Genomic DNA, 14,464 nt, shown 5'->3' on the forward strand with positions numbered 1-14,464 from the left:
CTTTTATTACAGTATATCGTTATGATTGTTCTATGTTATTATTAGTTGTTAGCCTCTTACTGTGCCTAATTTATAAATTAAACTTTATCATAGGTATGTATGTACGGGAGAAAACATAGTATATATAGGGTTCGGTACTGTCCAAGGTTTCAGGCATCCACTGTGGGTCTGGGAATGTAGCCCCTGTGGATATGGGGGGGTCCACTGTAATTGATTATTTCCCTATTGGGCCAGTAATGAACTATGTTCTTCCCACTGCCTATATATTTCCTGGTTTTAGGTAAAGCATTTAAGCTGAGAGAGGCACTCTCTCAAGTCACAAATAAAATGTGTCGCCTTTACTCTGAGGAAGGAACTCTCCAGGAGCTCTTCATTGATGGCTGGTTAACAGAGTCCCAGAAACTTCTCATCCCAGGTTCAAATAGCACTCTGTATCGTCTCACGGCAGCCTCACTACAACTCTCAGAGGGAGGTTTTCTTTTTTGCTTCGAGGAAAGCTTCTCAGGGAGATTTCTTGGGCCAGGTGTGTTGGGTGTGGTAGAATTAGGTCTTGAATCCAAGTCTTCTTACTCTAAGGTGGGTGTTCATTTCAGGAAACCCCATCGGGTTGCATGAGGAGGCTTCTATAGAATCAAGTCCAAGGCCAAAACCAGAAGCCCAGTCTGAGCTGGTATTTGCTCCTTGATTCTATAGAAGTTTCCTCATGGAAACTACCCTCCTAACCACGGTCCAAGGAGTCACAGCCCTAAGATAATGTTGGGTACTTCCGGATGCTACTGTACTGCTTCCGGGTTCATGGTGGCCAGGGGTGTGGGAGAGTGGTGCAGGATAAGCACAGCTGAAGCCCTGGAGAAATCTGTTTTCAGCTAATTCACACAGCTGCATCAGTGCAAACATCTGTACCACTAGACTATAAATGCCTTGAAGGTTTGCAAGCATACTCTCTTCTCTAAGATTTCCTAGGGTCTAACACAACATTGGCACACAGTAACAATATTTACCGAAAAATGAACTATTTTTGACACAAAATATATAATATTCAATCTTTAACTTTCTAGAATGCCATATAAAACATATGTGAACCAAAAGAGACACTTGACAGTCTCTTCCTAAATATTTTGATATTTGGATTTAATAAGGTCTTTTACAAATTCACAAAATTCAGAGGTTCTGCCCCTTAATGCAGAAAGCTCAATGTCAAGTCATATCAGACTTAATCTAGGTGAATCAGTTTTGCACAACAGAGTGAAAAGAATAGTCTCAGGTTTATACAAGGCTTACTAAGAGACTTAAAAAGAAGAATCAAAATGATGAACTTTGCAGGTTTAACAGGAATTAAAATACTGGGTCAATATGTATCAGTAAGTTTTAATATCAGTATTATGTCAAGCAGTCACTTGTAAACCACACACACACACAGACACACATACACACACAAATTAGGAGGTATCACGTGGCCTCATTGAAGTTATTTCCCAAATATTAACCTTAAGAAAGTAAAGCTGAATATCAACACCGCCTTTCATACACAAACTTTCTAAGATGCCTAATTCAGGCCGAGCACACAGCATGGATGTACATCCTCCCGCACGCTGACTCTCCCTCTCAACGCCATCAAATGACTTTTGCTAATTTCTTCTTAGAAAATGAGCAAAAAGGATTTCCATAGAGGTCTTTGGAGATTTCCTGTGTCTTCATGTGTGTAATAGGTTGGTTCAAGTAACAATGAAGGAGGAAGAGGGAAAGGGGATTTTATTTTACATATTTTCCTTCTTCTGGCCCTTGAAAGGGAAAAAGAATAAAAAGGAAAATTATACCATGCAGATGATGTTAGTGTTAAGATCATACGTTTGGCTGTGGCAGCCGTAATCTTTTGATTATTGAAGAGATTGTTGGTAATGAAGTACATTTGTAAGAAATATTTTTAGTGTATAGTGAATATGTGTACAAACTGTGAGATATGCCTCTAATAAAATGATAGATTTAGAAATTGCCTGGCACATAAATTCATGCTTTTCAAACAGCTATTTATAGAAAGAAAAGTGATATTTAAGCTACCCTAGTAGACTATTATAATCTGCCTTATATTACCTAAGATAGTGGTCCCATATTTGAAAATAATGTTGTAAACCATTCAATTATTTACTCACCCCTAAGTTATATCAATTGGAAGATTTTGGATTGTTCAGGAAAAGAATTATTTTTACAAAAGTAAGACTTCACTGTCACGGCTCAAAGAGATCACTGCAAAACAAGTTATACTATAGATAAAAATAAACCAAACCAACATGAATTTTTAATAAACAAAAAAATATTTTATGGCGATGTGAAAAACAAATATTAATTTGAATCTTTTCTGTTATGAAATGAAACATCAGTGAATCTGGTCATTTTATATGTTTAATAACTATTCCTCTTCCCCCATAGGTCCTTAACACTTATGGTAAAATCTCTACAGACCTGGATGATGATCTCAGCCTGGGGAGAGCCTATGAAGCAACAGCCAAGGTCCTGCAGAGGTAAGTTAGCACATCCTTGTCTTGCTGTCACCGTGAATTCACTCAACTGTGAAAGACAAATTGTTTGAGGTCTGTCGCTTTCCATTACTGCCTGCTTAAATTTTAAGCAGTGCCCTTCTTAAGTGACCCTTTCATTGTAAGTTATTTTAAACCAATGTGGTATTTTTAAATACACACCTAAACTCTTATTTGTCTTTTCCTCTTTCATGTTATTTTATTTTTGATTTTCTGGCAGTTTAGTGATGACCTTGATTGAATGAGAAGGAAAAATCAGGTCACATCTCACAGGTTAAAAAGGCAGAGAGCACAGAGATACACAGTACGCTTCAGTAACTGTGGTTCACCGTAACATTTCCAGATCTCTTCTTTGAGGCAAGTTTCCATTTTGTGCTTCAATCGTCCTTCTTCCATTAAGACATCTCTCCTTTGAGCATATCTGGATAAACAATTGGGTGCAAAACCAATATTCCCAATATTTCCTTTAAAACAGAAAATTGAACAAAAGTATATATGAACAACTTGTGATACAAATTTTTTCATGGAAAATATATGATATAGCCTTCACTTATTGTATTGTGATGGCTGTGTACTCCATTTAATCACTGCATTATATTTAAGCCAAGATAGAGTAAGAATAAAAAAAGTTATCAAAGTTATGGCCTTGGTTTTTGGTATGTTACCTTATATCCAAGATATAGCTGTTAAATAATTTTATAGTAGTAGTAGTAGCAATAATAATAATAATAAATGTAGATTGTGTCAAATTCTAATCTTCCCATTTGTATTTCAGTTGTAAACACATACAAAGTGGTGTTTTAAAAGGCAAAATTGTTATTCCAAAGGCATTTAAAATGTGTAATGCCTTGAAAGTGGATCTTCATTATGTAATTACCATTCCAATATAATAATCATTAAATATTAAATAAATGATTAATTAAAGATCAAAACACCAACACCAATAAAATGTAAGATGCCCGACAAAAAAAATACAATGCACTGCAGTCATCTCTGGATGAACAGTAAGGGACAGACATAGTTATAAGGAGAGTATGGACATTTACTCAAGGAAGGCAGGGCCAGCCATGAGTGAAGCAAGCAACCTGTGAGTGTTGTGGTCCCTCCACATAAAGATTGATAACCATCCTTTGTATGATGAACCCAGCTATCCCTTAAACTTTTATTTTCCAAATAATCACCGGAAAGAAGCAGATGTTTGAACACGAAAAAGAGATGTATAAGGATTCAATGTAATGTCTGTTTGGAACACACCAACTCTGTGCCCTTTTATCCAGCTCATTTTGATTATTTAATTACTTGATTCTGCTGTTAACACTGCCCAGAATCAGTAGAAAATTATTGATTTGTCTTGCTTTGTAGTAGCAGACCTGGCCTAAGCCTAAACAGTTAAATAAATGCATCCCTCAACATGTTTATAAAATAATTTCTACAAAATAACATTGTGTTCCAATCTAGCTAGAGAGAGAAAACTTCAGGGAAAAATGTTTTCTTTCATAAACCTGTACTGAGCACTTATTATGTCACATGACAAGACAAGTGTTGGATTTCCCCTTCAGTTACTGATAGTCTTTATAATTATTTTTGAAACTTCTGGAGACCTGAGGTTATCTTAAAATACTTCTCACCTGTTAAACTGGGGTCTCATCTGGAATATTTTAGTTTCCACTCCAAGATTTGAATTCTTGCTCTATACTGTGAAAGCTAAGGGGAAGAGTTGAATAAGTATCTTGGCAACAACAACAACAGATAATCAAATGTTTTAATTTGGTTGCTTAAGTATTATTTTAGGTTGAGGTATGGAAAAGGATCCATATATATATATTTTTTTTATGGAAGTGTAGTTAATTTACAATGTTGTGTTATTTTCTGGTGTACAGCAAAGTGATTCAGTTATATATATACACATATATATATATTCTTTTTCATATTCTTTTCCTTTATGGATTATTATAGGATATTGAATATAGTTCCCTGTGATATATAGTAGGACCTTGTTGTTTATCTATTTTATATATAGTGGTTTATATCTGCTAATCCAAAACTCCTAATTTATTCCTCCTTCCCCTTCCCCTTCGGTAATCATAAGTTTGTTTTCTATGTCTATGACTCTGTTTCTGTTTTGTAAATAAGTCCATGTGTATCGTATTTTACATTCCATATATAAGTGATATCATATGATATATGTCTTTCTCTGTCTGACTTACTTCACCTAGTACGGTAATCTCTAAGTCCATCCATGTTGCTGCAAATGGCATTATTTCATTCTTTTTTATGGCTGAGTAATATTCCATTGTGTATATGTACCACATTTTCTTTATCCATTCATCTGTTGATAGACACTTAGGTTGCTTCCATGTCTTGGTTATTGTAAATAGTGCTGCTATGAACGTTGGGGTGTGTGTATCTTTTCAAATTAGTGTTTTTGTATTTTTCGGATATATACCCAGGAGTGGAATTGCTGGGTCATATGGTAGTTCTATTTTTAGTTTTTTGAGAAGCCTCCATACTATTTTCCACAGTGGCTGCACCAATTTACATTCCCACCAACAGTGTAGGAGGGTTCCCTTTTCTCCACACCCTCTCCAGCATTTATTATTTGTAGACTTTTTAATGATGGCCAGTCTGACCAGTGTGAGATGATTGTAGTTTTGATTTGAGTTTCTCTAATAATTAGCAAAGTTGAGCATCTTGTCACATGCCTATTGGCCATCTGTACGTCTTCTTTGGAGAAATGTCTATTTAGGTCTTCTGTCCATTTTTTGATTGGGTTGCTTGGTTTTTTTTGATGTTGAGTTGTATGAGCTGTTTGTATATTTAGGAAATTAAGCCCTTATTGGTCACATCATTTGCAAATATTTTCTTGCAGTCCATAGGTTGTCTTCATTTTGTTTATGGTTTCATTCACTGTGCAAAAGCTCATAAGTTTAATTTGGTCCCATGTGTTTAGTTTTGCTTTTATTTCTTTTGTCTTGGGAGGCTGATCTAAGATAACATTTCTAGAATTTATGTCAGAGAATGTTTTACCTATGTTCTCTTCTAGGAGTTTTTTGGTGTCATGTCTTATATTTAAGTCTTTAAGCCATTTTGAGTTTATTTTTGTGTATGGTGTGAGAGTGTGTTCTAACTTCACTAATTTAAATGTGGCTGTCCAACTTTCCCAACATCACTTGCTGAGGAGACTGTCTTTTCTCCATTGTACATTCTTGCCTCCGTTGTGAAAGATTAATTGACTGTCGGTGTGTGGGTTTATTTCTGGGCTCTCTATTCTGTTCCATTGATCCATATGTCTGTTTTTGTGCCAATACCACACTGTTTCGATTACTGTAGCTTTGTAGTATTGTCTGAAGTCTGGGAGCGTTATGCCTCCTGCTTTGTTCTTTTACCTCAGGATTGCTTTGGCAATTCTGGGTCTTTTATGGTTCCACGTAAATTTTAAGATTATTTGTTCTAGTTCTGTGAAAAATGTCATGGGTAATTTGATAGGGATAACATTAAATCTGTAGATTGCTTTGGGTAGTATGGCCATTTTAATGATATTAATTCTTCCAATCTAAGAGCATGGGCTACTTTTCCATTTCTTTCTTATCATCTTCAGTTTACTTTATCAATCTTTTATAGTTCTCAGCATATAAGTCTTTTAGCTCCTTGAATAGGTTTATTCCTAAGTATTTTCTTTTATTTTATTTTCTTAACATTTTTATTGGAGTATAATTGATTTACAATGTTGTATTAATTTCTGCTGTATAACAAAGTGAATCAGCTATATGTATACATATATCCCCATACCCCCTCCCTCTTATTAATCCCTCCAACCCTCCCTATCCCACCCCTCTAGGTCTTAACAAAGTGTGGAGCTGATCTCCCTGTGCTATGCAGCTGCTTCCCACTAGCTATCTATTTTACATTTGATAGTGTGTATTGTCAATGCTACTCTGTCACTTCGTCCCTGCTTACCCTTCCCCCTCCCCATGTCCTCAAGTCCATTCTCTATGCCTGCATCTTCATCCTTGTCCTGCCCCTTGGTTCATCAAAACCATTTTTTTTTTAGATTCCATATATATGTGTTAGCATAGGATATTTGTTTTGTTTTGTTGTTTCTTTTTTTTTTGCTAGCATGATAAGCTTTATATATTTTTTTTAACATCTTTATTGGAGTATAATTGCTTAACAATGGTGTGTTAGTTTCTGCTTTATAACAAAGTGAATCAGCTATACATATATCCCCATATCTCCTCCCTCTTGCTTCACCCTCCCACCCTCCCTAACCCACCCCTCTAGGTGGTCACAAAGCACCGAGCTGATCTCCCTGTGCTATGTGGCTGCTTCCCACTAGCTATCTATTTTACATTTGGTAGTGTATATATGTCCATGCCACTCTCTCACTTCGTCCCAGCTTACCCTTCCCCCTCCCCCTGTCCTCAAGTCCATTCTCTACCTCTGTGACTTTATTCCTGTCCTGCCCCTAGATGCATCAGAACCATTGTTTTTTTTAGATTCCATATATATGTGTTAGCATATGGTATTTGTTTTTCTTTTTCTGACTTACTTCACTCTGTATGACAGACTCTAGATCCATTCATCTCACTACAAATAACTCAATTTCATTTCTTTTTATGGCTAAGTAATATTCCATTGTATATATGGGCCACATCTTCTTTATCCATTCATATGTCAGTGGACATTTAGGTTGCTTCCATGTCCAGGCTATTGCAAATAGTGCTGCAATGAACATTGTGGTACATGTCTCTTTTTAAATTATGGTTTTCTCAGGGTATATGCCCAGTACTGGGATTGCTGGGTCATATGGTAGTTCTATTTTTATTTTCTAAGGAAGCTCCATACTGTTCTCCAGAGTGGCTGTATTAATTTACATTCCCAGCTACAGTGCAAGAGGATTCCCTTTTCTCCACACCCTCTCCAGCATTTATTGTTTGTAGATTTTTTGATGATGGCCATTCTGACTGCTGTGAGGTGGTACCTCATCGTGCTTTTGATTTGCATTTCTCAAATGATTAGTGATGTTGAACATCCTTTCATGTGTTTGTTAGCAATCTGTTTATCTTTTTTGGAGAAATGTCTGTTAAGCTCTGCCATGCATTTTTGGATTGGGTTGTTTGTTTTTTTGATATTGAGCTGCATGAGCTGCTTGTATGTATTGAAGATTAATCCTTTGTCAGTTGCTTCATTTGCAAATATTTTCTCCCATCTGAGGGTTGTCTTTTCATCTTGTCTCTGGTTTCCTTTGCTGTGCAAAAGCTTTTAAGTTTCATTAGGTATATTTGTTTATTTTTGATTTTATTTCCATTTCTCTAGGAGTTGGGTCAAAAAGGATCTTGCTGTGATTTATGTCATAGTATTCTGCCTATGATTTCCTCTAGGAGTTTTATAGTGTCTGGCCTTACATTTAGGTATTTAATCCATTTTGAGTTTATTTTTGTGTATGGTGTTAGGGAGTGTTCTAATGTCATTCTTTTACATGTACCTGTCCAGTTTTCCAAGCACCACTTATTGAAGAGGCTGTCTTTTCTCCATTGTATATTCTTGTCTCCTTTATCATAGATAAGGCGACCACATGTGTGTGGGTTTATCTCTGGGCTTTCTATCTGGTTCCATTGATCTATATTTCTGTTTTTGTGCCAGTACCATACTGTCTTGATTACTGTAGCTTTGTAGTATAGTCTGAAGTCCAGGAGCCTGATTCCTCCAGCTCCATTTTTCTTTCTCAAGATTGCTTTGGCTATTCGGGGTCTTTTGTGTTTCCATGCAAATTATTCAATTTTTTGTTCTAGTTCTGTGAAAAATGCCATTGATAGTTTGATAGGGATTGCATTGAATCTGTAGATTGCTTTGGGTAGTAGAGTCATTTTCACAGTGTTGATTCTTCCAATCCAAGAACATGGTATATCTCTCCATCTGTTTCTATCATCTTTAATTTCTTTTATCAGTGTCTTATAGTTTTCTGCATACAGGTCTTTTGTCTCCTTAGGCAGGTTTATTCCTAGGTATTTTATTCTTTTTGTTGCAATGGTAAATGAGAGTGTTTCCCTAATTTCTCTTTCAGATATTTCATTGTTAGTGTATAGAAATGCAAGAGATTACTGTGCATTAATTTTGTATCCTGCTATTTTACCAAATTCATTGATTACCTCTAGTACTTTTCTGGTAGCATCTTTATGATTCTCTATGTATAGTATGATGTCATCTGCAAACGGTGACAGTTTTATTTCTTCTTTTCTGATTTGGATTCCTTTTATTTCTTTTATTTGTCTGAATGCCATGGCTAAAACTTCCAAAACTGTGTTGAATAATAGTGGTGAGAGTGGGCAACCTTGTCTTGTTCCTGATCTTAGAGGAAATGCTTTCAGTTTTTCACCACTGAGAATGATGTTGGCTGTGGGTTTGTCATATACAGCCTTTATTATGTTGAAGTAGGTTCCCTCTATGCCCACTTTCTGGAGAGTTTTTTATCATAGATGGGTGTTGAATTTTGTCAAAAGCTTTTTCTGCATCTATTGATATGATCATATGGTTTTTATCCTTCAATTTGTTAATATGGTGTATCATATTGATTGATTTGTGTATATTGAAGAATCCGTGCATTCCTGGGATAAGCCCCACTTGATCATGGTGTATGATTCTTTTAATGTGCTGTTGGATTCTGTTTGCTAGTATTTTGTTGAGGATTTTTGCATCTATGTTCAACAGTGATATTGTCCTGTAGCTTTCCTTCTTTGTGACATCTTTGTCTGGTTTTGGTATCAGGGTGATGGTAGCCTCATAGAATGAGTTTGGGAGTGTTCCTCCCTCTGCTATATTTTGGAAGAGTTTGAGTAGGATAGATGTTAGCTCTTCTCTAAATGTTTGATGGAATTTGCCTGTGAAGCCATGTGGTGCTGGCCTTTTGTTTGTTGGAAGATTTTTAAGAACAGTTCCAGTTTCAGTGCTTGTGATTGGTTTTTTCATATTTTCTATTTCGTCCTGGTTCAGTCACGGAAGGTTGTGCTTTTCTAGGAATTTGTCCATTTCTTCCAGGTTGTCCATTTTATTGGCATATAGTTGCTTGTAGTAGTCTCTCATGATCTTTGTATTTCTGCCATGTCAGTTGTTCTGTTTCATTTCTAATTCTATTGATTTGAGTCTTCGCCCTTTTTTTCTTGATGAGTCTGGCTAATGGCTTATCAATTTTGCTTATCTTCTCGAAGAACTGGCTTTTAGTTTTATTGATCTTTGCTATTCTTTCCTTCATTTCTTTTTTATTTAGGATCTGATCTTTATGATTTCTTTCCTTCTGTTAACTTTGGGTTTTTTTGGTCTTCATTTTCTAATTGCTTTTGGTGTAAGTTTCGGTTGTTTATTTGAGATTTTTCTCGTTTCTTGAGGTAGGATTGTATTGCTATAAGCTTCCCTCTTAGAGATGCTTTTGCTGCATCCCATAGATTTTGGGTCGTTGTGTTTTCATTGTCATTTGTTTCTAGGTGTTTTTTGATTTCCTCTTTGATTTCTTCAGTGACCTCTTGGTTATTTAGTAGTGTATTGTTTAGCCTCCATATGTTTGTATTTTTTTAACTTTTTTTTCCTGTAATTGATATCTAGTCTCATAGCATTGTGGTCAGAAAAGATACTTGATATAATTTCAATTTTCTTAAATTTACCAAAGCTTGATTTGTGACCCAAGATATGATCTATCCTGGAGGATGTTCCATGAGCACTTGAGAAGAAAGTGTACTCTGTTGTTTTTGGATGGAATGTCCTATAAATATCAATTATGTCCATCTTTTCTAATGTGTCATTTAAAGCTTGTATTTCCTTATTTATTTTCATTTTGAATGATCTGTCCATTGGTGAAAGTGGGGTGTTAAAGTCCCCTACTATGATTGTGTTACTGTCGATTTCCCCTTTTATGGCTGTTAGCATTTGCCTTATGTATTGAGGTGCTCCTGTGCTGGGTGCATAAATATTTACAATTGTTATATCTTCTTCTTGGATTGATCCCTTGATCATTATGTAGTGTCCTTCTTTGTCTCTTGTAATAGTCTTTATTTTAAAGTCTATTTTTTCTGATATGAGTATTGCTACTCCAGCTTTCTTTTGATTTCCATTTGCATGGAATATCTTTTTCCATCCCTTCACTTTCAGTCTGTATGTGTCCCTGGGTCTGAAGTGGGTCTCTTGTAGACAGCATATATACAGGTCTTGTTTTTGTGTCCATTCAGCCAGTCTATGTCTTTTGGTGCGAGCATTTAATCCATTTACATTTAAGGTAATTATCGATATGTATGTTCCTATTACCATTTTCTTAATTGTTTTGGATTTGTTATTGTAGGTCTTTTCCTTCTCTTGTGTTTCCTGCCTAAAGAAGTTCCGTTAGCATTTGTTTTAAAGCTGGTTTGGTGGTGCTGAATTCTCTTAGCTTTTGCGTGTCTGTAAAGGTTTTAATTTCTCTGTCGAATCTGAATGAGATCCTTGCTGGGTTGAGAAATCTTGGCTGCAAGTTTTTCACTTTCATCACTTCAAATATGTCCTGCCACTCCTTTCTGGCTTGCAGAGTTTCTGGTGAAAGTTCAGCTGTTAACATTATAGGGATTCCCTTGTATGTTATTTGTTGTTTTTCCCTTGCTGCTTTAATATTTTTTCTTTGTATTTAATTTTTGATAGTTTGATTAATATATGTCTTGGCATGTTTCTCCTTGGATTTATCCTGTATGGGACTCTCTGTGCTTCCTGGACTTGATTGACTATTTCCTTTCCCATGTTAGGAAAGTTTTCAACTAAATCTCTTCAAGTATTTTGTCAGACCATTTCTTTTTCTCTTCTTCTTCTGGGACCCCTATAATTCAAATGTTGGTGCGTTTGATGTTGTCCCAGATGTCTCTGAGACTTTCCTCAATTCTTTTCATTCTTTTTTCTTTATTCTGCTCTGTGGCAGTTATTTCCACTATTGTATCTTCCAGGTCACTATACATTCTTCTGCCTCAGATATTCTGCTATTGATCCCTTCTAGAGTATTTTTAATTTCATTTATTGTGTTGTTCATCATTGTTTGTCTGCCCTTTAATTCTTCTGGGTCCTTGTTAAACGTTTATTGTATTTTCTCCATTCTATTTCCAAGATTTTGGATCGTCTTTACTATCATTATTCCTAATTCTTTTTCAGGTAGACTACCTATCTCCTTTTCATTTGTTTGGTCTGGTAGGTTTTTACCATGCTACTTCAACTGCTGTGTACTTCTCTGTCTTCTCATTTTGTTTAACTTATTGTTTTTGGGGTCTCCTTTTTTCAGGCTGCAGGTTCGTAGTTCCTGTTGTATTTGATGTCTGCCCCCAGTGGATGAGGTTGGTTCAGTGGCTTGTGTAGGCTTCCTGGTGGAGGGGACTGGTGCCTCTGTTCTAATTTGTGGGACTGGATCTTGTCTTTCTGGTGGGCAGGGCCGAGTTCGGTGGTGTGTTTTGGAGTGTCTGTGAACTTAGTATGATTTTAGGCAGCCTCTCTGCTAATGGGTGGGGTTGTGTTCCTATCTTGCTAGTTGTTTGGCATGAGGTGTCTAGCATTGGAGCTTGCTGGCCATTGGGTGGAGCTGGGTCTTAGCGCTGAGATTGAGATCTCTGGGAGAGCTCTCACCAATTGATATTACATGGGGCCAGGAAGTCTCTGGTGGTCCAATGTGGTGGACTTGGCTCTCCCAGCTCATAAGCTCAGGCCTGACACGTGGCCGGAGCACCAAGACCCTTTCAGCCACATGGCTCAGAAGAAAAGGAAGAAAAAAATAATAAATAAATATAAATAAATAAATAATAATTTTTTTAAATAATAAAATTAAAAAAATAAAAAATTTTTTATGAAAGAAGAGAGCAACCAAACCAATAAACAAATCCACCAATGATAACAAGCACTAAAAAGTAAACTAAATGATAACCATAAAAATCAGAAACAAATCAGTTGCAGACAGCAAGCCCTAAGTCTACAGTTGCTCCCAAAATCCACCACCTCATTTTTGGGAACATACATTGTCTCTGCAGGTATTCCACAGATGCAGCATTCATCAAGTTGATTGTGGGGATTTAATCTGCTGTTCCTGAGGGTACATGGAGAAATTTCCCTTTCTCTTCTTTGTTCACACAGCTCCTGGAGTTCAGCCTCGGTTTTTGGCCCCGCCTCTGCGTGTAGGTCACCCTCAGGCATCTGTTCTCCACCCAGATAGGTGGGGGTTAAAGTAGCGGCTGATTAGGGCTCTCTTGCTCTCTCAGGCTGGGGAGAGGGAGGGGTACGGTAGTCATAATTGGAATGCAGGGCTAGCCTCCAGCGGCAGAGGCCAAAGTGACATTGCAACAGCCTGTGGTGTGCCGTGTGTTCTCCCAGGGAAGTTGTCCCTGGATCACAGGACCCTGGCAGTGGCGGGCTGCACAGGCTCCTTTGGGGGGGTGGGGGGTGTAGTGACCTGTGCTTGCACACAGGATTCTTGGTGGCAGCAGCAGCAGCGTTAGCATTTCATGCCCATCTCTGGGGTCCGAGCTGATAGCTGCAGCTCACGTCCATCTCTGGAGCTTGCTTAGGCAGTGCTCTGCCTTCTGTGGGCACACAGGGAAGGAATCCCCTCTCCTCGTACACCCCAAAACAATGATCTCTTGCCTCTTTGGCAGGTCCAGACTTTTTACCTGACTCCCTCCCAGCTAGTTGTGATGCACTAGCCCCCTTCAGGCTGTCTTCACACAGCCAACCAACCCCAGTCCACTTCCTGTGGTCTGACCTCTGAAGCCTGAGCCTCAGCTCCCAGCCTCCACCCACCCTGGCTGGTGAGGAGACAAGAGTCTCAGACTTGTGAGTGCTGGTCAGCACTGATCCTCTGTGTGGGAATCTCTCTGCTTTGCCCTCTGCACCTCTGTTGCTGCGCTCTCCTCCATGGCTCCGAAGCTTCCCCCCCTGGTCACACCCCGTCTCTGCCAGTGTAGGGGCTCCCTAGTGTGTGGAAACTTCTCCTCCTTCACAGCTGCCTCCCAGAGGTGCAGGTCAGTTCCTATTCTTTTGTCTCTGTTTTTTCTTTTTTCTTTTGCCCTACCCAAGTAAGTGGGGATTTTCTTGCCTTTTGGGAAGTCTGAGGTCTTCTGCCAGTGTTCAGTAGGTGTTCTGTAGGAGTTGTTCCACATGTAGGTGTATTTTTGATGTATTTGTGGAGAGGAAGGTGATCTCCACATCTTACTCCTCCACCATCTTGAAGGCCCCCCTAAGTATTTTATTTTTTGATGTGATTTTAAAAGGGATTTTTTTTTTTTTTTACTTTTCCTTTCTGATATTTCATTGTTATTGTAAAGAAATGCAACAGATTTCTGTATGTTAATCTTGTATCCTGCTACCTTTCTGAATTTGTTCATCAGTTCTAGTAGTTTTTGTGTGGAGTCTTTAGGGTTTTCTACATAGAGTAACATGTTATCTGCATATATTGACAATTTTACCTCTTCCCTTCCAATTTGGATACTATTAATTTCTTTTTCTTGTCTGATTGCTGTGGCTAGGACTTCTAATAGTATGTTGAACAGAAGTGGTGAGAGTGGGCATTCTTGTCTTGTTCCAGATTTTAGCAGTAAGGCTTTCAGCTTTTTATTGTTGAGTATTATGTTGGCTGTGGGTCTGTCATAAATAGCTTTTATTATGTTGAGATATGTTCCCTCTATACCCACTTTGGTAAGACTTTTTATCATGAATGGATTTTGAATTTTTTCAAATGCTTTCTCTGCATCTATTGAGGTGATCATGTGGTTTTTGTCTTTTTTTTTTTTTTGGTTGATATGGTGTATCACATTGATTGATTTGCGTATGTTAAACAATCCTTGTGACCATGGGAGGAATCCACTTTGATCATGATGTTTGACCTTTTTTATGTGTTGTTGGATTTGGTTTGCTAATATTTTGTTAAGAATTTTTGCATCTATATT

The 14,464-nt window shown here is 37.4% G+C and overlaps 1 protein-coding gene across 1 annotated transcript in view; it reads left to right on the forward strand.

The window, feature by feature from the left end:
- Window positions 1-14,464, forward strand: part of TTC29 (tetratricopeptide repeat domain 29) — a 267,121-nt gene that overhangs the window by 116,602 nt on the left and 136,055 nt on the right. The window contains exon 7 of the mRNA XM_061191617.1: window positions 2,428-2,519. Within this exon, the coding sequence (XP_061047600.1) occupies window positions 2,428-2,519 (92 nt within the window). The remainder of the gene's footprint in view (window positions 1-2,427; window positions 2,520-14,464) is intronic.

The sequence above is a fragment of the Eubalaena glacialis genome, chromosome 5 (assembly GCF_028564815.1).
Source record: "Eubalaena glacialis isolate mEubGla1 chromosome 5, mEubGla1.1.hap2.+ XY, whole genome shotgun sequence".
In the NCBI taxonomy this organism is placed as follows: domain Eukaryota; kingdom Metazoa; phylum Chordata; class Mammalia; order Artiodactyla; family Balaenidae; genus Eubalaena; species Eubalaena glacialis.